The sequence below is a fragment of the Dendrobates tinctorius genome, unplaced genomic scaffold (genome assembly GCF_039654945.1).
Source record: "Dendrobates tinctorius isolate UK_male_01 unplaced genomic scaffold, ASM3965494v1 ptg000005l, whole genome shotgun sequence".
NCBI lineage: Eukaryota > Metazoa > Chordata > Amphibia > Anura > Dendrobatidae > Dendrobates > Dendrobates tinctorius.
The window spans coordinates 32,701,246-32,725,650 of record NW_027361673.1 but is presented as its reverse complement, the minus strand read 5'-3'; the positions used below and the strand labels follow the sequence as shown (position 1 = coordinate 32,725,650).

Here is a 24,405-nt window from a genome sequence, read left to right as displayed (position 1 = left end):
TTTTAGGAAATGTTTAGTAGCCCTGACTGGTTGGCGTGAGCCAGGGGGTTGTGGCCCCACTGTGCCACAAACCATACTACCCTGGAAGGGGCGTGACTAAGATAGCTGAGAGCCACAAGTAGCAGACGGACAGATGAGCACTGCGGGCATGGCTGAGATACTGGCAAGCTGGCACGGCTGAGGCAGTGGCAGGCGGGCACGGCTGAGACACTGGTGTGGCGCCCCCAGGGGTATGGTTGCCACACTGGCTTTGCCTTCCTCCAGGGGAGGGTAATGCCAGGCTTGGAAGCAGTGATGGGTCTCTCCAGCAGTTAACCTAATGCATGCAACACAGTTCCACTCCAGGCCAGCAGGGGGAACTCTGAACCAGGATTCTGGAAAGGGGTGTCCTCTGAGGGTCAGGAGGGAAAGAGATCAGATAGTCTGCGGAGGCTGAAGTGTGCAGACGGGAGGTGCGAACCTGAGAGGTTGAGCTGCAGAAGGCGAGCTCCCTCAGCTTGAGAGCGCACAGAACTGGAGCCTGGTCTCCACGGTGGTACGGATACTGACGGTCCTACCACAGATACCAGAGGAGTAGGAGGCTGTAAATGCCCTGCTCCCAGCAAAGACTTGGGACACAACAGCAATTGACTAGTGAGCCAGGACTCAGGAGAGGAATCCCCGAGAGAGGCTACAGCTGTCTGTCATATAAGTAAAGTTCAAGGAACATCTGAAGAGAGGCATTTCAGAGTAACTAAGTACTGGAGTGCTTCACACTACAAAGCGCTAGGAAGGAGACTGCACAGCCCTTCTGCTGAGAATCCTGATCTGCTTCCAGGCTAACCTGCTCCAATACCATCTGTAATCAGGACTCTGGACTGCATATACTCAGTAAAGGTACAGAAACTACAACCGCTGTGTCTTGTCTGTTCCCTACGCTTTCGGCACTGCTACAACCCCGTGCCAGCTACATCTACACTGCCCTGGGACTACAGCTCCACCTGTGGTGAGCTTTACCATCTAAGCTGCACATACCATCAGTCCCAGCGGATCTGTATGCAGCGTTGGCCTAACACCATATTTGCCAAACACCACGGGTGGCGTCACAAACTATCCTACCATTAACTACATCTCCCCATTGCTTGGGCGCTCAGGGCCACGGACCGGGTCACCGCTGCTGTGACACATCCCCCTGACACCGGCCCGGTACCGAGTACCCCACAGCCCTGGGAGGGCGACCCACTGGCAGGCAGGCACGGCTGAGACACAGGGCAGGCAGGCACGACTGAGACACAGGGCAGGCACAGTTGAGACACAAGGGCAGGGACCAACTGGAAAGGCAAATAGCACAGAGACCAGGATATTCTGCCTCGTGGAGGGTGGCAAGACAGGTACAAGACAAGGCTAGAACAAAGACACAGAGACCAGGATATTCTGCCTCCTGGAGGGCAGACAGACAAGTACAAAGCTAACCTAGGAATAAAGCCTCCAGAGAAGGTGGAACACAGAACAAGGCCTGGCAGCCCAGCAGCAAGACACTAACTGAGTTAGGACATTACACAGGCCGGTTCCACTGGGTGTGTGGCGCCCCTGAGGCTCAGTCGCCACAGAGGTACTGCACCTTCTCCTAAGGTGTGGTGCCCCACCATCCAGGTAAGTTGGAGGCTCCTGACCACGCTCCAACACTCGCACCCCACACAATAGAGTAGTTCAGCAAAACCACATTGCGGCTCCTTGCTTAGAGAGAGGCAGAGCACCTTTGGTGGTTCCCTGCTTGGAACACTAGATGTGCTGGGAGGTGGGTGGAGTTGAGTATTCATATAAAAGAGTGGGACGGTTCCAGGATTGAGGTTCAGTACGGGGTTCAGTCTGACAGGAGGGTCAGAGGCCACTCGGAGAGGAGTGGGGATCCCTGGAAGAGGGATGGAGGAAGGAGTGCTGCAGCTGCCTCAGTGATCTGAGCCAGCTGGCACGGGAAAGGAAAGAAGGAGAAGGACATTGAAACGAAGCCTGAGCTTCCATAGAAGTGAAAAGACAAGTACGGAACGTAGGAGTAAAAGGGAACATAGAGGACGTGGGTTAGAGGAAGGACCCTGCCTAGAAGTTCTAAGCGCAAGGCTGGGGCCTGGTTCCCCAGGTTGTATGAACACTAATGGTTCTGCAGCAGACACCGGTGGAGTAGTGGGCTGTAAATGCACTACTCCCATCTAAGACTTGAGGGCACAACAGCAACACGGATAGAGAGCCGGGACTTAGGAGTAGAGCGTCCCCGAAGCAGGCTACAGCTGTCTGTCGTGCAAGTAGAGTTCTTGGGAGCATCTGTCAGGAGGAGCTCCAGTGTAACACGGTACTAGGAGATCTTCACACTTAAAGGCGCTATAGAAGAGACGTTCAGGAAAGGCACATAAGTTGGCGGAGTGTGGAAGGGAGCTTTCCATCCTGCCTGGAGGTTGACTGAGTCCCTGACCCGGAGGACACGGCACAGAAGTGGGCACTACAGACTGTGAGTAAAGCTTTGGAACTACATGCCCTGGTGTCCACCATTCCTTCATGCATCCGTCCGCCTAGCACTGCTGCATCCCCTGTGCCAGACACTACACCATCTAAGTGCCTCTACATCTACACTGCCCTGAGACAACAGCCTTGCCTGTGGAGGGCTATACCATCATTGCTGCACCACACCATCTGTCTCGGAGGCTCTGTCTGCAGCGTCGGCTTAACACCTCCCTTGCAGAACACCACAGGTGGCGTCACAAACTATTCATCTAACTACATTCCACCATTCACATCTTCCTATTACTTGGGCGCCCAGGGCCACGGTCCGGGTCACCGCTGCTATGACACATCCCACTGATACCGGCCCGGTACTGAGTACCCCCACAGCCCTGGGGGGGCGACCCAGGTGGAGCTGCCCTAAATACTAGAGGCCTCTTGGTAATTGGCCAAGGACACATTAGACAGGTGCACCCTGATTCCATAAGAACCAGAGAGTTATGGTGCTGCCCCCCTATGCACACAGCCAGGAAACATGGACAGAGCAGGCAAGAAGCAAAAGGCACACAGTATGGAGCCGGCAGCAGACAGAACACACAGCAAGGCCTGGAGCAGTGAGTAAGTTGGTGTGTGAGGGATGGGAGGCCATGCAGTGATGCCGGCGGGGTTGTTACAGTAGCTTAGGGTAGAGTAAGGCCCGAACAAAAGAGTTTCCCTTGTTGTGGTGGCAGCTTAAAAACCCTTTTGTCAACACATCTGCTGACTATTTATGTGATGTGGTGTTTGATGGGAACTTTTAATGTGTGATTGGTGAGGACTAGTGATGAGCGAGCGTGCTCAGATAAGGTGTCATCCCAGCACGCTCGTGTCCTAATTGAGTATCTCCGGCGTGCTTGAAAATAATGCTTGAGTTGCTGCGTGTCTCTCAGCTGTTCAACAGCCGCAACACACGCCAGGATTGTCTGTCTGTTAGGCAATCCCTGCATGTGTTGCGGCCACCGAACTGCAGCGAGACTTGCAGTCGCAGCAACTTAAACTCGACCCCAATGCAAGTCACTGGAGAATAAAAGTCGGCATTGAGTGGATGAATGTCATGTGCTCAATGCCGACTTTTATTTCCCCATTGACTTGCATTGGGGTCGGGTTTCGGACGAAACTCCGACTTTTTTTGCCCTAGTCGGAACAGTTTCATTTGACTCAAATTTTGTTTCATGAAACCCGATCCGACCAAAGTCGCTCAACTCTACTAGTGAGGATTTGGTGCAGAAGTGGAGTTTTTCCAAGACTTAAGGAGGCCCAAACATTTTGCCAGTATGGGGCCCTGAAATACCTGGTGGCAGCCTTGATTGTAAGAAAACAGCACAGCTTGACATAATTGAAATCAGTGTTTTATTCTAATATATAAGATGTAACTAAATCCTACCAAAAATGGCGGCCCCCGTGCACCGAGACCTGTACGTCAGCTTCCGGTAGCCTCTGGTACCTCAGCCAGTTCCCGCCTCACTGGTCAGCTGACCATTACGCTCACAGCTCTCTGTCTGTGATTGGTGCATTCCGAGCCCCACGCTGATTGGCTGCGAGTCAGGAAGTGGGGGTTAGAATCTGCAGAAATGGGAATGTTGTGAAGCTTGGGCTCTTTGTGTCCCCCGGTGTGCGGCCGCGCATAAGGTAGGTACCCGTACCTCACAGCTGAGGGTGCACCTAGCACTGCCTTCCCCGGTCTGCAGCCCTACGGCGGCTCGTACAGCGGCGGGGGACTATAAGGTCCAGCATACAGTGCAGGGGTCTGCTGGTATTCCTGCCCTCCGGCCTTGTGAGTAACACGCCGTGACCACTGTGGACGCCCCCCCCCCGGCAGCCATCACAAGGCTGCAGCTGAGGACTGTGCAGTCTGTGCACACAGATTTTGAAGTTTTTGACCGAGTCCATTAAGAAAACTGCCTGAAAAACCTCTCAAAACCTTAAATCCGTTTCCCAGTCCCGTCTGTTGTAATGCTCCCTGCGGGTCGTGTGCTTGCCGTTTTTAGCGTTTCTCATCCAGTTAAGGGTTAAAATAATAAAAAATAAAAGGGAGAAAAGAGTGGTGGTCACTGAGAAATGGCTCCTGGTGGGAAAAGGCTCTGAATTAAGCGCCGTCGAATCACAGGCTGCAAAACACAATGGCTCCAGCAGAAAAACTGCCCAAAACAAGTCCAGGGAACGACCCACTCCTCCCAAACAAGCGACAGCCTCAGTCTGCGGCCACGAGAACGCACTGTGTTGGGCCGTGGTCACACGGTGGTGGGTTTTTCTTTTTTTTCCTGAATTTTTGTTTCTGCAAATAGAAGCTACATTTTACAGCACCAACTGAGATTTTGAAATGATGGTGCTAATTGATCCCAGCTTCCGAGGATATCTTCTGCTGATGTGCGGAAGTTATTATTGCCTGACAATCACCAAAATTAAAGTGGTTGTCCACTACTAGGACAACCTCTACTTGATGAAAATATTTGGCCCCCATAAAACAATGAAGCTTATGCGGTGTTCTCTCCCCCCCCCCCCCCGGGCGCTTTCATGGTGTTGTGGCACATGACGTCTTTGCCCAATCAACGCTGGTGTCACGGTCTCCTCCATCAGGCACATCAATCACGTGGAGGAAGTCTGGACTGCAGCTGATCCCATACTTCCTCTTAATGTTTGATATGTCTGAAGGGGTCCGAACAAGTGCCGGCACAGGAAGTGAGTACAGGTTTTGCACAATGTTCCAAATTATTATGCAAATGATATTTTTCTTTGTTTTTCCTACCGGTCGGTGCAAATGACAGTCAGTCTAATAAGTCATCACCCGTTAGAGTATACATTGAATTTTATTGAAGAAACCTCCCAGTGATAACCGTACAATCTTCAAAATGAATAAAAACTCCAATTGCACTGTTCCAAATTAATAGGCACAGGAGAATTTCTAAACATTTGATCTGTTTTACAGAACTGAAAATGCTCTTTTATGGAATTTGCAGCATTAGGAGGTCACATTCAGTGAGCGAAAAAGCTATTTAACTCCAAAACTTAATGCAAAGAAATCCAAGCAGAAACTCTCCAAAAACTCACAAGTTCAATGGATGCAAGAATTGTGAAGGTGATATCAAAGAAGGGTTCCTATGCTAACATGTAACTTGGCCTCTTAGGATGTTTAGGAGTTAAATAGCTTTTTTGTTCACTGTATGTGACCTCCTAATGCTGCAAATTCCACAAACGAGCATTTTTAAATGTTATCCCCTGAGGAAGAAGTATTATGGACTTTGAAACGCGTTGGAAATTAAAAGGTTAGTTAATCTACACGATTTGGATCTGATATTTTGTCTGGCAGCGCACTTTAAGTCCAAGAATTTTATTCCAAAGAGTTTCACTCTCCACTATTGACTGACACTCCAGGTCCTTTTAGTGCGCTGGATCACTTAGCTTTAGTCACTAAGGAGCTGTTACCTCTGCGTCCCTATGCAATATTTGTTCTCATAGGTAAACACATTTATGGAATGGAACTACTGGAACAACCTTTTTTTAATGGGCCCCAGGGTGGAGAGAGAAAAAAATTTAAAAACCCAAGCTCCCTCTTTAGCACCACTTTTGTCCTAAGCAATTTGACATCATTTCTTGGTATAAACCATCAGGGTGTCACATGAGCGCTGTAGCCAATCATCGGCTGCTGATCAGCTGCCTGCAGTGTACCATATGCAATCTTTCTGAAGAAGGTCCTTTTGACCGAAACGTCACTAGTTTTCGATTGCTTTGTTGATAAATGTGATTTTATTTTTCTGCAACTCTTGAGTGCCAGATTCTTCACTAATCGGCTGCAGCATTCACTTATTGTACGAGACGGAAGAAAGTGTTTTTACCATAAGAATGGCAGGGGGGACTCAACAGAGTTTGGAGGAATAGGCATAGTTTGGGAGGTCTCTTTTTTTTATTTTTCACCTCCTTGGGTGTATTAAGAAGGGGAAGTCAAATAGTGGGCGGCCTCTTTAGGTTGTGAGCTCCAACTCTGTGAAACGTTTCGCTAAACCATGAAGTCCTATTTTGAATAGTTGAGAATCGAGAGGTGGACCCCGCGTTTAAGGCTCTTTCCATACACTTCTGAGTTCCAAAAATGTTAAGCATGCTTGCTCTATTCTCATAAATTTCATAGAAGTGAAGATGGAGAGCTGTAGCTGTGTGGCCACCTCTATTCCTGATGGCGTGAGAAATATCCTGTTCCATTATACTTTGTGAAGTTGATGAAAGGGGGTATCGTAGGTGACAACACTGTGACTAAATACCATGATTCTGCCTACTCCGCTGAGTATTATTTTCTATCTCTTGTTGCGCGGGTGGCAATTAGGACTTTTGCTATAGGGCCTCATGATTTCTACGTACACCCCTGCCTCACAAATACATTTCCAGTAAAGATACCAGACTACAATAAATACTGTGTGTATATGTATAACATCACTTTTTTCTTTGTCTACTAGAAAACGAGCCATTGGTTTTGGATGAAACCCAGGTTATTGGATCATGGGGAACCAGCTAGCTGGAATAGCTCCATCTCAGATCCTGTCGGTGGACAGTTATTTCTCGGATATTCATGATTTTGAGTATGACAAGAGCCTGGGAAGTACACGGTTCTTTAAAGTTGCCAGAGCTAAGCATAGAGAAGGTTTGGTTGTGGTCAAGGTGTTTGCAATACAGGACCCATCCCTGCCATTAACCAACTACAGGCAGGAACTGGAGGAATTAAAAATCCGTCTTTGCTCTTCCCAGAACTGTCTCCCTTTTCAGAAGTTCACTCTGAATGAGAAGGCCGCTCTGCTCTTCAGACAATATGTCCGGGACAACCTGTATGATCGGATCAGCACTCGTCCGTTCCTCAACAACATTGAGAAGAGGTGGATTGCGTTTCAGATCTTGACTGCTGTGGATCAGGCCCACACGTCTGGAGTGTGTCACGGTGATATCAAGACAGAAAATGTTATGGTGACAAGTTGGAACTGGGTACTTCTGACAGACTTTGCCAGTTTCAAGCCAACCTATCTGCCAGAAGACAACCCAGCAGATTTCAACTATTTCTTTGATACCTCCCGGAGACGAACTTGTTATATAGCTCCAGAAAGATTTGTGGATGGTAGCACGTTTTCTACCGAGTTGGAGTCTATCAAGGATCCAACTACACCTCTGGTGGATCTGACTAATAACAATCAACGTACGCGAGGGGATCTTAAGCGGGCAATGGATATCTTTTCTGCAGGTAACACTACAAATTACTTGTCATCTGACAACTGAGGGGTGGCTGCTGAGAACTCCACTAATTGCTAGCTTTAAAGGAAATATCTCTAGAGGGTTTTGCCACCTAATCTGACGGCAACATAGTGTAGAGAAAGAGACCCTGATTCTAGCGATGCCACTTACTGGGCTGCTTGTTGTGTTATTTTTATTTTTAATCACTGTTTTATCAACGAGAGATTATCACTAGAGCACTAGTAAACCTTCTGCCATGTAGTCCTCCATATTCATTATCTCTGTATAATCCAGCCCGCCCCCACTGATTGACAGCTCTTTCTATATACAGTATAAACAAAAAGCTGAAAAGCAGTGGTGTCTGCAGGGTTATACCGATCAGTATTCGGAGAACAGCTGGAGCAGATAATATAGTGACTGCTAGCAGCCCAGTAAGTGACACATGACTGGAATCGGGGCTCTGACACTTCATCATGTTGTTCTCTGATATGGTAGTAAAAAACTGCTGACTGATCCCCTTTAAGAGACTAATGACTCAACACTGCCTCTTCATTTAATATAGATGTGTCCATACACTACACTCCCTGACAGAAGTTATGTCGCTTATCCATGTTATGTAAATAAAAGCTTGTAACCTGACGTTAAATCATCCGTTGGTTGTATAAATTATTCTTTTGGAAGCTGAAACCCTCTGAAATGTGGTTTAGGTTAAGAAAATAAATTGTCATCAATGCAGAAATATTGATCATTTAATGGACACAGAATGGTCAGATTTTGGCAAGACAAAAGTTTTGTCTCCTGGTCATATAATGCACCCAATCCTAGTTTACATCCTCACCTGTGCTCAGTAAATGATTGGTTAATTAGTGGGTGTGTATAAAAAGAAACCCAGCACCCCAGCAAAACTTGAACACTCACCTGGTGACAGGTCCTCTATACCCTGTCGTAGAAGACTGTTTTTGTTTCACCTTCCTTTCTCCCTGCAGGTTGCGTTATAGCAGAGCTATTCACAGAAGGGGTGCCATTATTTGACCTGTCCCAGCTTCTAGCTTATAAAAAAGGACAGTTCTCTCCAGATCAAGTTCTCAGCAAAATTGAAGACTGCTCTATCAGACTGCTTGTAAGTACTGAAAATATGGCCTCACTCATTCTGGAGGGATTGTCTTCTAGTACATAGCTGTGTAAATTTACATTTTTCCAATGCAGTTTCTGGTGGATGAAATCACCCCTTTTTATTCTGAGAATATGTGCAGGAAGAAACACTAACTTGAAACATTGTACTTTGAGATCGTCTAGTGACTAAAGGGCCCGTCACACTAGGCGATATCGCTATAATGTCACCGATTTTGTGACGCAGCAGTGATATTGCTAGCGGTATCGCTATGTGTGATACTTACCTCCGACTGGCTCCCCCGCTGGTTATCGCTGATCGTGCGAGAACGTCCTGGGCTGTTTCTTGTCAGCGACTTCCTGCTGGGCTTCCTGCTGTGGCGACGAGTGACGCGTGGACGCGGGCGGGAGGACGTCTTCATCGCCGCGTCTGACAGGTAAGTAACGACCGCCGATCGCTGCTATGTCACTGGCGAGATCTGCCTGTTTGGCAGCTCACTAGCGACCACTTAGCGATGCACCAGCGGTCCTGACCGGGTCATGTCATTGTCGGGATCGCTGGTGCATCGCTAAGTGTGACGGTACCCTAAAGGGGGTTTTACACTAAGCAATATCGCTAGCAATATCGCTAAAACGTCACTGGTTTTGTGACGTTATAGCGATATTGCTAGCGATATCGCTATGTGTGATACTTACCAGCGACCGGCTCCCCCGCTGCTCATCGCTGATCGCGCGAGAATGTCCGGCTCCATTTCTCGTCGGGCGCTTCCTGCTGAGACTTCCTGCTGTGACGTCCAGCGACGCGTGGAGGCGGGCGGGAGGACGCAGGATCTCTGTGTGTGAAAGGTGAGTATCGTGCGCTGCGTCGCTGCTGCATCGCTGTGAGATCTTTCTGTATGACAGCTCACTAGCGATCATTTAGCGATGCACCAGCGATCCTGACCGGGTCGGATCGCTGGTTGGATCGCTGGTGCATCGCTAAATGTAAAAGGGCCTTAAGGCACACGATATCCTATCCCATTTATTAGTATCTGTGATCAACATACAGTCTGCCTACCTGCTCGTTTACCTCTACCAAAACAAAACCTTGTTCCAGACATGTGCTGTTGTGTAAAAACCAGAAGTTGGCAAGAATCTTCAGAAATTTTCTTTTTTTTTTTTTTTTTTTTTTTCTTTACCATAGCCAATTAGGATATTCTATTGTAATGCTCAGTCATTACATAGAGAAACCTTTAGATGGATAGGTTATTGCTGCATTGTTTACCATAGCCAATTAGGATATTCTATTGTAATGCTCAGTCTTTACATAGAGAAACCTTTAGATGGATAGGATATTGCTGCATTGTCCCTTCATGTTAGTGGGTTGCATCTATAGTAAGTAGACTGTCACGGGTTTATTGTGACAGAGGAGCCAGAAGACTGCAGTGTCTAATTTCTCCTACTGCACTGATTAGAAGCACTTCACCTTCATATTAAACAGTTTAAATTTCTTTGGGCAGTGCAGGGGTTAATCTGCTCAATTGAGAGCTCCTGGAGCTTAAGGCCCTCAGCTGTGCACTGTTAGCCACTCCCATCTCCTGTGTAATCTGGTCCCTGGCTAGCACTTATTGCCAGAGTTAGCTTATGCTGAATGGCTGGTGGTTGTTGTTGGTTATTATTAGAGAAGGCGTTTGAATTTCTGTGACTGTTGCTAGGTTTTGAGTGTGATTCCCTTTCCTCTACTCCCTGGTGGATCTCTCTGTTGTGTGAGTATATTTGTATGTTTGGTATTTTTCGTTATCTTGGTTTGTATTTTGTTGTTGTTCTGGCTGGTGTAATACGGTATACTACTCCCCTCTTCCCTGGGTGGGGGAAGGGTACAGAGTGAGGGCGGATTCAGGAGCTAAGGCAAGGTACGTGGCTCCAGCACCTTCACCATCAGAAGTAACCTGGGGAACCAAGCGAGCTAGGGCATCCCTAGCGTTAGGGGCAGGCAAGGAACCACATTGCCAAATATCAGACCATATAATAATATCTGTTTCAGAGAGGCAGGCCATGAAGGAGAACATTGTGGAAAGTTTGGCAAAGGGTCATATCGGACCATCCTCATACCCCACCCCCATTGCTGCAGTGTTTTTCTTTTTTAGTCTGGGGATTACACTCTTGCCTAGATTTACGTGAACTCAATCAGATCGCGTCCGGGATCTGTGTCTGCTCCCTCTCATCCCGCACCTCTTTAGTCAGATTGAAAAATCAAAATGGTTTCTTGGTGGGCATACAATCTCATTCGCATTAAAGAGGGAATAGTGGAAAAGAGCTTTCAATACGCCTGAGGGACACTGTGAGAACCTTGTGATGCCATTTGGGTTAACTAATGCTCCGGCCGTCTTTCAAATGTCGCAACTCTGTTTTCACGTGTCCTGGGACCAGGAGATCCTTTCCTGTCCATAATGTTGTCTCAGGAAACACATAGCCACTGTGAACAGACTCTGACCCCATATTTTTTTGCTGAAGTGTGCATAGGTCATTGTGAAAGGAGCGCCATCTGTGGTAACACCCATTGTGTTTTGTGGCTCCTGTGCTGTTACCTGTCATTGTAACCCTGATAAGGAGTCCTGCTGAAAAGCTCAGGAAGTACAAGTCTTAAGGCCCCGTTACACATAACGATGTCCCAGCGATCCCACCAATGATCCGACATGATGGGATCGCTGGGACATCGTTAGGCTGATCGCTGGTGAGCTGTCACATAGACCGCCCCAGCGATCAGGACCATCGACGCTGGTTTCCAAGGTAAACATCGGGTATCAAAGAGCCGCCCGACGACTGGATACCCGATGTTTACATTAGAAACCAGCATCCAGCGTCGCTGGTCCTGATCGCTGGTCTCTCGCTGCCACGCGCAGCGATGCGTGCTGGGCAGCGGGAGACCAGTGATCGAAAAACGGTCCAGGCTGATGCTGCACGATCAGCGCTAACTGACAGGGGTCGGTCGCTGATCCCTGTCACACACAGCGATCGCGCTTGTGATTTCATAGACTCCTTGTTTAATCTGCCTCTGGCGCAGTATAGATTCTGTGAATTGCTTCACATGTACAGTATATAAAGCTGATCTGAGCCCAAGCAGCTCTTATGTTTGCGTCCCCTGAGCACTGACACATCTGACAATCACAAGACCAGGAATATTCCTAATGATTTTTTTCTACAGTCTCAGGACTGGCATAAGGGCAGAATTTGCCTGAAACCATGTAAATCTGAGCCCGACTGTGTCCATTGGTGGCTTTTGGGTTCTGAACTTGCTATAGCATGTACAGTACTAACACACAATTTTCCTTTTCTTTCTTTGAAAGGTGACGCAGATGATTCGCCGTGAGCCTGAGAAGCGTCTGGCAGCGGAAGAATACCTAAAGCATCAGAGGGGCAATGCGTTCCCTGAAATATTTTACACCTTTTTGCAGCCGTACATGGCCCAGTTTGCTAAAGAGACCTTCAATTCTGCAGATGAACGCATCTTGGTCATCCGTAAGGATTTAGAAAACATCATCAAAAATCTATGCGGAGATGATGAGAGTGAGAAGGCAGAAGGGGGTGAGACCAAGGAGAACGGCTTACTCATCTTAGTCTCTGTGATCACTTCCTGCTTGCAGACATTGAAATATTGTGATTCGAAGCTGGCAGCCTTGGAGCTGATCCTCCATCTTGCGCCACGGTTAAGTGTGGAAATTTTACTTGACCGCATCACACCGTATTTACTGCACCTTAGTAATGACTCTGTTCCCAGAGTGAAGGCAGAAGCCGTGAGGACGCTGACTAAAGTGCTAGCCTTGGTCAAGGAGGTCCCTAGGAATGATGTCAACATTTATCCAGAATATATCTTGCCTGGCATAGCGCACCTGGCTCAGGATGAGGCAACCATTGTTAGACTAGCGTATGCAGGTGAGCTAAGGGTTTATCAGCTGTACAGAGGTCCTCCGCGTCCCAAAAATAATGGCTTTATTGCGTGTGGGTTTTAAATTAATTCTGATTGTAAACAGCAACTGAACAATGACACTGCATCCCTTCTTTTTTTTTTTTTTTTGATCAACATCACTGTAATATGGCTGGTTTGCAAAGTGAGGTGTAGTTTTGAATGATGCCATTCTCTTTAATCATATTATGTAGTTGAAAATGGGGGACAAAAATCCACATTTGGGAAAGTGCGTTGGCATTGTATTTTTGGGGATTTTTTTTTTCTTTTTTTCCCATTTTACTGCGTTCGTTGTGTGGTATGAATGACAACAATGTATAAGGCTGTGTGCACACGTTGAGGATTCTGCTGCGTTTCCGCAGCGGTTTTGGCCCTGCGGAAACGCAGCAGTTCCGCTGACCATGTACAGTACAATGAAACCCTATGGGGTTTCAAAAACGCTGTGCTGACGGTGCGGATTTTTCCACGCGATTTTGCTGCGGTTTACAAACCGCAGCATGTCAATTGTTTGTGCGGATTCCATAGCGGTTTCACACCTTTACCATAGTAGGTGTGAAACCGCAGGGCAAAACCGCAGGTCACTTTACCTGCATTTCCGCGCGGAAAAATCCGCAGCGGAATCCGCAACGTGTGCACATAGCCTAATTCTCCAGGTCAGTATGATTATTGCTACCATACTTTTAAATATTTTTTTTTTTTTTAATAGTATTTTAAAAAAGTTAACTTTTATTATATATAGTTTGTCACCACTCATGAGACCTTAAACAATTTAACAGATGTATGTATACACACTTAGTATATATGTGCGCTCATTATAAATCAAATTCGCTCAGCAGCCTCTGGAGCGGTTATGTCATTAACATGATTTACGATGAGCTCAGAGGGATGGAGACGCTGCAGAAACACTTGCTCTTGTCATAAAACAGGGAAATGTGTTACCTTACAACATGGCAGAGGTGGATTCTATAAATAATTGTACAGACCGGCGACTTTTCAAGGCGCTAAATGACCCTTCTTCTGGGGGAAGGGATTGGCTGTTATGACAGATTGTGGTGATAGTTAAACTGCTACAAATTGGCGCCATCTCTGATCGCTGCTGTTATCATGTTGCTGGTATGTATAACAGCAAACTGTTCACAGTTTTTTTTTTTTTTTAAGCCAAAATGAATTCGCTAGCTCACACATGTGTATCCATAGTAAAGATAACGATCATAGTTTTTTTTCTCAATATATGCAATATTTTATTTAATCTTCAGGATAAAATCCATCATAAATGATCAGTGTGATTGACGCGTTTTGACCAGTTGCCTATCTAATTCGGAACGTGATAAACAAACAAATTACTTGTTACAACTAAGGGCCCCGTCACACATAGCTACTCGCCAGCGATCCCGACAATGATAGCAACGTGTCAGGATCGCTGGTGAGTCGCTACATGATCGCTGGTAAGCTGTCACACAGACAGCTTCACCAGCGATCAGCACAGCGACGCCGAGCACGCGGCGTCGCTGTGTACTTTAGCTACCAGCGCGCTGATGCAGGGAGCTGGTAACTAGGGCACACATCGGGTTTCTAAGGGGCGTGCGTTACTTAGAAACCCAATGTGTACCTTGGTTACCAGCTCCCTGCATCAGCGTGCTAGTAAATAAGGTGCACAGCGCGCCCCCTTAGAAACTCGATGTGTACCTTAAGTTACCGGCACCTGATCGCTGGTCTCCCGCCTGTCACAGCGATTCGTGCTGACCAGCGGGAGACCAGCGACCCCAAAAATGTCCAGGACTTTCCATCAACGATCCGCGATACCGTCAGGGGGGGCCGGTCGCTGATCGCTGTCACACACAGCGATCTCGCTGGTGAGATCGCTGTTGCGTCACAAAACTAGTGACTCTGCAGCGATGGGGCCTTAAGAGCAGCAACTGATCAAAACGCATCATTAATAACACTGCTGGTATTTGATGATTTTTTTTTATTTATCATGAAGATTAAAAAAACAATTTTCTATATTTTACAAGTTATGACCAGCATCTTTATTGGATGTACTACAGCCCTGTATTAAACTTGCTATGATGTCATTGACTAAGAAGGGTTTAACGGGAACCTGTCACCAGGATTAACTGTTAACCTGCAGATAAGGGGTTAATCTTCAAGTTAAGTAGTGTTATGCTGCCTGCATATAGCCGAATGCAGCGGGGAGAAAATGATCTTTATCCTCCCCGCCAGCATTCGGTTTTCAGTCATAGGGGCAGAGGTGGCACCGGTTCAGTCACGGTCTGATTTTACAGAGCAGCGTCTGTAACTGCGCCCCCAGCCCTGACTGACACTGGCTCAACATTGTTGGTTCAGAGCGGTGACTGAATCTGTGCCAAACAACCCCCCCCCCCCCCCCCCCCTGCCGCCTCCATGACTGAATACCGAATGCTGTCGGGGAGAATAAAAGATTTTTCTCACCGCAGCGTGCAGGCCCTGGGCAACATAATAATGCAGCATCATAGCTGCAGGTTAACGTCGTTATTCCTGGTGACAGGTTCCCTTTAAAGTGTAATCGTCAGTACGAAAAATAATTTGTTGCTTTGTAGTGATATGTCTTAGTGCTTTGCACCCCCCACCGAGCATGGAAGCGAAGGTGCAGAAACATTCAGCTGTGCTCCTTTGGCTATGATCTGCTCTGCTTGGGTTGTTGGTGGATGGATTTCAAGAATATATAGCTGTTTACCAGAAATTCAGCCTCTGTGAAGACCAGAGCAACATCATGTGCAGCGCACAGTCCCACACTTGTGACCCTTCATTTAACTAATTTGTTCCCTTTTTTAATTTCTGTTAATAGAGAACATAGCAATGTTGGCTGAGACAGCATTGAGGTTTCTAGAGCTGGTGCAGCTGAAAAACCTGAGCATGGAAAACGATCCGGGCAGTGAAGAGCTGGATGAAGTCTCGCATCCCAGTGAAAACTATGACACCGGTATGTCTCACTTGGAACTACTCTTGTAAAATGTCTTCATGAGGACATACTGTATGTATGGTTCATATGAAAGTGCCCTACTCCTTATTAGTTGGCTGTATCCAGTGCTTAAAAAGGCTGTGCAACCATCAATTGAATGGTCAGCCATGTGTGTCAGAGAGAGATAGATAAAATATATATATATATATATATATATATATATATATATATATATATCTCACAAAAAGTAAACAGACAATGCGGGTGGTGCAAGCCTTCCAGGCATATACCAAACTTCAAAAATAGTCCTCAAGATGAAAGCTATCTATTAGCCCATCTGGCTAGTTGCCCATACAGCGACGTTTCGGTCCTGGGAGTTGTGGACCTTTCTCAAGCCTTTTAAGTGGTAGTGAGTTTATTCAGCCCACATATCAAGGCAACGTTTCAGCTCAACTGAGCCTTTCTCAAGCAGTGGGTGTTACAAAAAAGTGTCTATTTATAGACCATATAACAATCTCTTAATAGTGCCAAATTCATTTTACATTACAAAAATACATTTAAGTGCATACAGTTTCTTTCACATGTGCAAATAGTGCCAAAAGTGCTTTGTGCTAACTATGGAGTGCTGCCTTTATTTGGAATGGGGAAAAAAAAAATATAATAAATTTTTTTTTTTTTTTTTTCCCTCTAATTATATTATATTTTGATCGGGCGATTCTGAACGCGGTGATACCAAATGTGTGTGTTTTTGTTTGATTTTCTTTTTATTGTTTTATTTTGAATGGGACGAAAGGGGGTAATTTGAACATATATTTATATATTATGTAATTTTTTTTTTTTTTTTTTTTTTTTTTTTTGTTCAACACTTTATTTTAATTTTTTACTTTTGGTATGATTCAATAGTCTCCATGGGAGACTAGAACATGCCACAACCCAGTCAGCTCTGCTACATAGAGGCGATGATCGGATCACCTCTATATAGCAGATTTACGCAGTTGCTATGAGCACCGACCACTGGTTGGCGCTCACAGCAAGCCTTCACTGACAACCATACAGGTCTCCAGGAGACCTCCTATTGTCAGGCCAACACACCGGTGACCTGCGATCACGTGAAGGGGGTCGCCGATGGGCGGATTTTCGTCCCGATGGCCGGAAGCACTTGTTCAATGGCGCTGTCAGCGTTTGACAACAGTATTTAATGGGTTAATAGCCGTGGGTGGATCACGATTCCACCTGCGGCTATTCCGGGCACATGGCAGCTGTTCAAAACAGCTGACATATCCTGGGAAGTATGTGGGCTCAGCGCCGGAGCCCACTTCAAAGGGAGGAAGTCCGACATCGGCGTACTGTTAAGCCCGATGTTGGCAAGGGGTTAAGAGTGAAGAATGTGCTTTATATACAGGTCAGACTTATGATTGAGGATCTGCTGGTGATGACACTACATATTGATCATTGTGTAAGAACCTATAAAACTTGGTGGAGGATATTGGTTCACACTTTTTTTTTTTTTTTTTTTTTTTTCTTTCTTTATAATGTAGAATTGCAGGCTTTACATGAGATGGTTCAGCAAAAGGTGGTGACATTGCTAAGTGACCCAGAAAATATAGTGAAGCAGACCTTAATGGAAAATGGAATAACACGGCTGTGTGTCTTCTTTGGTCGGCAAAAGGCGAATGATGTTCTTCTCTCTCATATGATTACCTTCCTCAATGATAAGAATGACTGGCATCTCCGAGGAGCTTTTTTTGACAGTATTGTCGGTAGGTGCTGTTGCTTTTTCATTACTATGTAATAGAAGAATGGAAGGTAGGAATTAATTAAAAATGTAATTTCACTTTTAGAAATTTACTTGATGACCAAATAAACTGCTGTGGTTTTCTTGAATGTGTCTCATGCTCTTTAAGGGCCTGCTGTATACATGTGTTTCAGTTTTGCCCTTGGGGCAGAAATGCAGTGGATTTTCCACTGTGGGATTGCATGCCAAGAAATTCATTGCCAATTGCACGTTTCGCATTACAAAACATAAAATGTGTGGCAGTGCCACAGTGAAATGTCACATGGGAAAGTAATATTAAAGGGGTTGTCCAGTCTCAGAAGAAAAGTCTGCAATCACTCTAACTGCAGACTTCTGATTCGTGACATTGTGTGATACACACGGTCATGATTCCCTTGTATTCTCCGTTCAGGTAGTGGGTGCGGGTGTGCAGTTGAAATGCACGTGGTCCCATGCCTACTAGACTCAATCTGCTTCTCTCAATGGTCGAAAAGTACATGAGTCTAGTTGGTACATGACAGCAAGTATGAAAAAAGCTTGTGATTGCTGCAGACCTTCCTTATGAGACTGGATCCCGCCACTTTGATACTCGATTAGGCCAGTATATGGTGACCTCCCTGCTCAGCGGGTCCTTTTCTTACAGGGGTTGCTGCATATGTGGGGTGGCAAAGTTCCTCAATCCTAAAACCACTTCTCCAGCAAGGACTGAGTGATGTGGAAGAGTTTGTGATATTTAAGGCTCTTAATACCCTCACGTGTATGTGCCAGCTGGGACTTCTTCAAAAACCACATATCTATGAATTCTCTTGCGACATTGGTATGTATAATATGTCTGTTATACTGGAAGCTAGTATAATTTTCTATAATTTTATTATTTATATAAAATCTAATTTCTCTTACGCCTCATTGGGGGACACAGGACCATGGGTGTTATGCTGCTTGCCACTAGGAGAATACTAAGTGAACACAGAGAAAATTAACTCCTCCTCTGCAGTATACACCCTCTCGCTGGCTGAGATTTTCCCAGTTCTTTCAGTTTTTGGAATATTTTTCTGTAAATTTTTATTTTTTAATTAACGGAGCGAGGGGATTCCTTTCAAGGGTCCGTTCTCTCTGAACCTACAGGTGAGAACGCAGAGTATACCTTCCAGTACCCTCTCCTGCAACGACTGGGGCATATCTGATTCTTTGGGGCGACTGTTCCTTTACGGTTCCGATCTCCCCACACTGACAAAGAAGGCGCGCGCACAGAGCGTCTCTCACACGGCAGAGCCCCCACCTGATGGCCAGTTTCAGTCCCATGGCCACTTCATCCCCCCTGTCTGTAGGGAGGATGGATCGAGGTATATACCTTCAAGAACTCCGTGAGGATGAGATCTGGCAGCTGGGCCACGGATAGCGCGTCCCTGCATGAGCACCTGCAATGGAGGTACGGGGTCGGGTCCTGGTCCCTGGGAGAAGTGCTGACCTAGTGCCAGCAGCGGTAGATCGGTGCCCCGTCGCCGTCCCCCGGGTTTTGCTTTCAGTCAGCGCTTAGCGCCGGCAGTCCCAGAAATTTAGTCCCCGGCTTTTCAGCCGGACTAGGCCGCAATTTACATGGTGCCGCCCACGTCCCTGGCGCTTCTCGCTCCGAACAAGAAGCGCCCTGTTAGTCTCGGGTGCCATATCCCTTTTTTTTTTTTTTTTTTTTCTTTCTCACCAGCCTGCTCTGTGACGGCTTCGGGGGGAGAGCGCACTGACTGACAGCACCAAGCGACGTTGCAGGGCCACCGACCGCTCTCCTGGGGACACAGCATCAGTACTTTGGGTAAGCTGCATATGCCTCAGGAAGAAGCTTAACCCCTTCTCTGCATTCTTACAATATCTGCAGCCCAGGCTCTGCCTGTAACCCTTTTGAGGTCACTATGTCTCAATCTAAGGAAGCTAAAAAGGCTACCAAGAAGCACACTGCATTTTTTACGTCTTGTGCCACTTGCAAGACTGCCTTACCCAGTGCCCATACTACTCCATTATGCACGGATTGCGACCCGGCCTGTGCTTCATCGCCATCCGCCGTCGCTGCCATTGTACCATCTGAGTTTAGACCCCCTGAGTGGGCTGCGTCCCTGTCACGGTCCACGGAGTCCCTGACCAACATAGACTCCTTCCGGAACTCCTCTTTTAAGTCAGAACGTCTCTCTGCCACCAGCGGAAGACTCTGGCGACGGCCGGGAACCGTCCATCTGCAGGGGCCATAATCGGTCAGGGGACGGTCAGGTTTCTAGAAAGCGGACCCATGACACGTCGCCCAATCACGCTCGCGCTTTGGCATCTGCGAGTTCTGTCTCTCGTTCTCCCTCTCCTAACATTCGCAGCGAACATGACTCTGAATACGAGTCTGACACGTCATTACCTCAGGACCCCCCGAATGACCAAGAATCACTTGATTCTCTTATAGAGTCAGTCAATAGGATTCTAAGGTTGGATGAGGAAAATATTTCTGCTCCGGAACACGTTGTGTTCTTTAAGAAGACTAAACGTGTGCGCAGGGTATTTGCCAGCCATCCTAAGTTTAAGGGCATTGTCCAGAGACATTGGGACCGGCCACATAAACGGTTCTCAGGTCAAAAGCCTATTGAGGCTAAATACCCGTTTGCTCCAGATCTAATGAAGGATTGGTTACAATCCCCTCCTGTAGATCCTCCTATAATCACGTCTTGCTTCCAAAACGCTTCTATCCGTTTCTGACGGTTCTTCAGTCAAAAACCCCTATGACCGTCAAATTGACTACCTTGCTCGCTCATTTTTTTGAGGCTTCAGGAGCTTCACTCTTTCCATCTTTCGCAGTGACTTGGGTGGCTAAGGCTATGGCCGCTTGGGCAGAGGTGCTTGTCACAGCCATTCAGGATAGAAACCTTCCTCCGGAGGCAGCCAGCCTCACCAGTCAGAGAGTTCACGCAGTAGACTTTGTAGTGGACGCTTCTTTAGATGCTGCCAATTGCGCTGCACATCCAGCCGCAAATGCAGTCTCCATTAGAAGGGCCCTATGGCTCCGTGACTGGTGGGCAGATTCTGCTTCCAAAGGATCGTTGACTTCTCTGTCTTATCAAACTGGTCGCCTATTTGGAGAGAAACTGGATCAGCTCATTTCTGACGCTACTGGGGGGGGGGAAGAGCTAATTCCTTCCCCAGCAAAGGCCCGCCCGGCCATTTCGAAATCAACAACCTACTCGTTTTCTGCCTTTTCACAACAATTCCAGTTGGTCCTCCACAACCTTCTCTTCTGGATCAGGTCGGACCCTGCGTGGAGACAGATTCTCAGGTCTCATACAGACGTAACCGCGCCTGGAAACCCAGGCCATGGGCATCTGGTACTAGGGCAGCCAGATCCCATAGACCCTCTACACAATGACTCGTTCCGGTAGTAATAATAATAATAATCTTTATGTAGCGGCAACATATTCCGCAGCGCTTTACAACGGTATCTGGCGGACGCCGACAAAGTAGGCCGTCTTCTGCTTTCGTTCAGTCAGGTCTGGCTCGCGGTCATCCACGACGAGTGGGTCAGAAAGCTGGTGTCCTCTGAATACAAAATATTCCCCCTTTCCCCCAAAACAAAGACAACTGCTTTCCTTCAGGCCGTACATGTGTTGCAAAGGGACGAAGTCATTCCGGTCCCTCAAGACGAAAGGTTCAAGAGTCTACTCAAACCTTTTTGTGGTTCCGAAGGACGGAACGATGCAGCCCATACTGGACCTCAAGCTGTTAAATCAGTTTGTCAGGGTACAGCAATTCAGGATGGAATCTCTCCATTCAGTTGTCGCCTCAATGGAAAGAGGAGAGTTCCTAGCATCAGTCAATATCAAGGATGCTTACCTTCACATCCCAATTTTTCCATCCCACCAACAGTTCCTGCGCTTTGCAATTCGCGACGAACACTTCCAGTTCATTGCCTTGCCTTTTGGACTCACCACCGCCCCCAGAGTCTTTACCAAGGTCGTGGCGGCTGTCATGGCCATTCTTCACGTTCAGGGAGTGGTGGTTCTTCCGTATCTGGAAGACCTACTGATCAAGGGCTCGTTCCTTCCAGCCTGCGAAGAATCCGTAGGTATCACATTAAATACACTCTCGCCTGGGTTGGAAGATAAACTTCGAAAAGTCTTCTCCAACACCGGCTCAGCAGATTTCCTTCTTGGGAATGATCCTGGACACCTCCCGCGGGTTGGTCATTCTCCTTCCAGAAAAGGCCCGAGCCTTACAACAGGGAGCACAGAGTCTTTCCCGACCAGTTCCTCACTCCATACGTTTCAGCATGGGGATTCTCGGAAAGATGGTAGCAGCGATAGAAGTGGTCCCATTCGCACTGTTCCATCTCCGCCCTTTGCAACATGTGCTGCTATCGGCTTGGGACAAGAACCCGTTCTCCCTAGACTGTCTGTTCCTTCTCTCCCTGTGGGTCAGACAGACCCTCAGGTGGTGGACTCTGAAATACTCCCTGAATCAAGGAAAGTCCGTTCTCCCAGTACGATGGCTGGTGGTGACCACCGACGCCAGTCTTCTTGGTTGGGGTGCGGTTTTCCACCACCACATGACTCAGGGTCGTTGGTCCATTCGAGAGTCACGCTTTCCCATCAACATCTTGGAGATACGAGCGATCAGGCTAGCCCTGCTGAGTTTCCAGCAGGTCGCCCCATCAGGATCCAGTCCAACAACGCCATGGCTGTGGCATATGTCAACCGTCAAGGGGGTACCCGAAGCAGGATGGCCATGATCGAAGTGAGTCACATCCTCCGTTGGGCCGAAATCAACCATTCGCCAATCTCGGCGATCCACATTCTGGGGGTAGACTATTGGGCGGCGGATTTTCTCAGTCGCTAGGGCCTCGCCTCAGAGTGTTTTCTTCATCTGGAAGTCTTTCAGCAGATTTGATGTCGCTGGGGGACTCCGGATGTGGATCTCATTGCCTCAAGACTAAACATCAAAGTTCCCAGTTCATTGCCCGATCGCACGATCCATGCGCGATCGGAGCGGACACCCTAGTTCTGCTGTGGCACCGGTATCGACTCCTGCACATCTTTCCCTCCTCTTCCCTTGCTTCCAAGGGTCATCAAGAAAATCAGAGCAGAGGGGGTACCAGTGATCTTAGTCGCGCCGGATTGGCTGCGCCGTGCATGGTATGCAGAACTAGTCCAGCTTGTCGCCGATGTTCCCTGGCGATTTCCAGATTGCATGGATCTTCTCTCACAGGGCCCGATTTACCACCAGAACTCCGGGGCCCTGTCTTTGACGGCGTGGCCGTTGAATCCTGGACTTTATCACAAGCCGGTTTCTCTCACGAGGTGATCTCCACCATGATTAGTGCTAGGAAGCCCGTGTCCATGCGCATTTACTGTATCACCGCACCTGGGGAACCTTCTCGTGCAAGGACCATGGACGATCCCCTCTGGTGTTCTCCATTCCTTCCATATTGGAGTTCCTACAATCCGGATTAGAGTCGGGTCTCGCGTTTAGCTCACTCAAAGGACAAATTTCAACTTTGTCAGTTCTACTTCAACGCAAAATTGCCACCAGATTACAGGTGAAGACATTCAGGGAGTTTCCCATGTGGCGCCTCCCTATAAAAGACTGTTGGAATCATGGGATCTTAACTCGGTCCTCGGAGCCTTACAGGAAGCACCTTTCGAACCACTGCAGGACGTATCGCTAACCTTTCTTGGAATGTGTTTTTTTTTTTTTTTTTTTCTAGTGGCAATTGCATCAATCAGACGAGTTTCGGAGTTGGCGGCCCTGTTCTGCCGTCCTCTGTCCCTGAGTTTTCATCAGGACAAGGCAGTTTTGAGGATGTGTCCGTGTTTTCTGCCCAAAGTCGTGTCTTCCTTTCATCTCAATGAGGAGATTGTTTTGCCTTCATTCTGTCCGGCACTAGTCCATCATATCGAGAAGGCCCTCCACACCCTGGATGTGGTTAGGGCTCTTAGACGGTACATCTCACGGACGGCTCCTTTCCGCAAGTCAGATTCCCTGTTCATGCTTCCGAGGGGCATAGGAGGGGTCTAGCCGCCTCAAAGGCCACACTAGCCAAGTGGATTCACTCAGCTATTTAGGAATACTACCGTGTCAGGGGCACACCTGTCCCAGCCGGGATTAAGGCACATTCTACCCGATCAGTGGGCCATTAGGCACAAGGCATCAGCAGAACAGGTCTGCAAGGCTGCGATTTGGTCCAGCTTGCATACTTTTACAAAACATTACCAAATTCATTATTGGGCCTCTGCAGATGCAGCTCATGGCAGGCGCATTCTGCAATCGGCAGTACCACAGCGGTAAGCCAGTGGTACATTGGGTATTAGCAGTTGTGATTGCTCCCCACCCAGGGACTGCTTTAGGACGTCCCATGGTCCTGTCCCCCCCCCTCCCCATGAGGCGTAGGAGAAATGGGGATTTTTGTGTGTACTCACCGTAAAATCCTTTTCTCCGAGCCAATCATTGGGGGACACAGAACCCACCCTGTTAGCCTATTGGCTTGTTGTCTCGTTCTTAGGTTTTGACATGGAACAATAACTATGTTTAATACTCCTACTGCTTTTTCACCGAACTGGGCAAATCTCCACCAGCGAGAGTGTGTATACTGCAGAGGAGGAGTTAATTTTCTCTATGTTCACTTAGTGTCCTCCTAGTGGCAAGCAGCGTAACACCCATGGTCCTGTGTCCTCCAGTGGTTGGCTCGGAGAAAAGGCTTTTACGGTGAGTACACACAAAAATCCCTATTTTACTGTTCTATTTACTACCGAGGTAGTATAGGTGAAGGGAAGGTGGGATTGACCATGACAGTGTATGTACTGATGTGTCAATCAGCGCTGTGCCTCTGCACCTTGCCTGACACGTGACAGTTCACATTACACACTGCGATGACTTGTCCAGCCATCTATCTCAGCCTGTATC

The 24,405-nt window shown here is 47.5% G+C and overlaps 1 protein-coding gene across 1 annotated transcript in view; it reads left to right on the top strand.

The window, feature by feature from the left end:
- Positions 1–3,988: 3,988 nt before the first annotated feature.
- PIK3R4 (phosphoinositide-3-kinase regulatory subunit 4) overlaps positions 3,989–24,405 on the top strand; it is an 88,263-nt gene continuing 67,846 nt past the window's right edge. Inside the window, exons 1-7 of the mRNA XM_073569308.1 lie at positions 3,989–4,140; positions 6,957–7,729; positions 8,706–8,839; positions 12,156–12,741; positions 15,597–15,731; positions 17,249–17,470; positions 18,128–18,301. Of these exons, the coding sequence (XP_073425409.1) occupies positions 7,000–7,729; positions 8,706–8,839; positions 12,156–12,741; positions 15,597–15,731; positions 17,249–17,470; positions 18,128–18,301 (1,981 nt within the window). The 5' untranslated portion in view covers positions 3,989–4,140; positions 6,957–6,999. The remainder of the gene's footprint in view (positions 4,141–6,956; positions 7,730–8,705; positions 8,840–12,155; positions 12,742–15,596; positions 15,732–17,248; positions 17,471–18,127; positions 18,302–24,405) is intronic.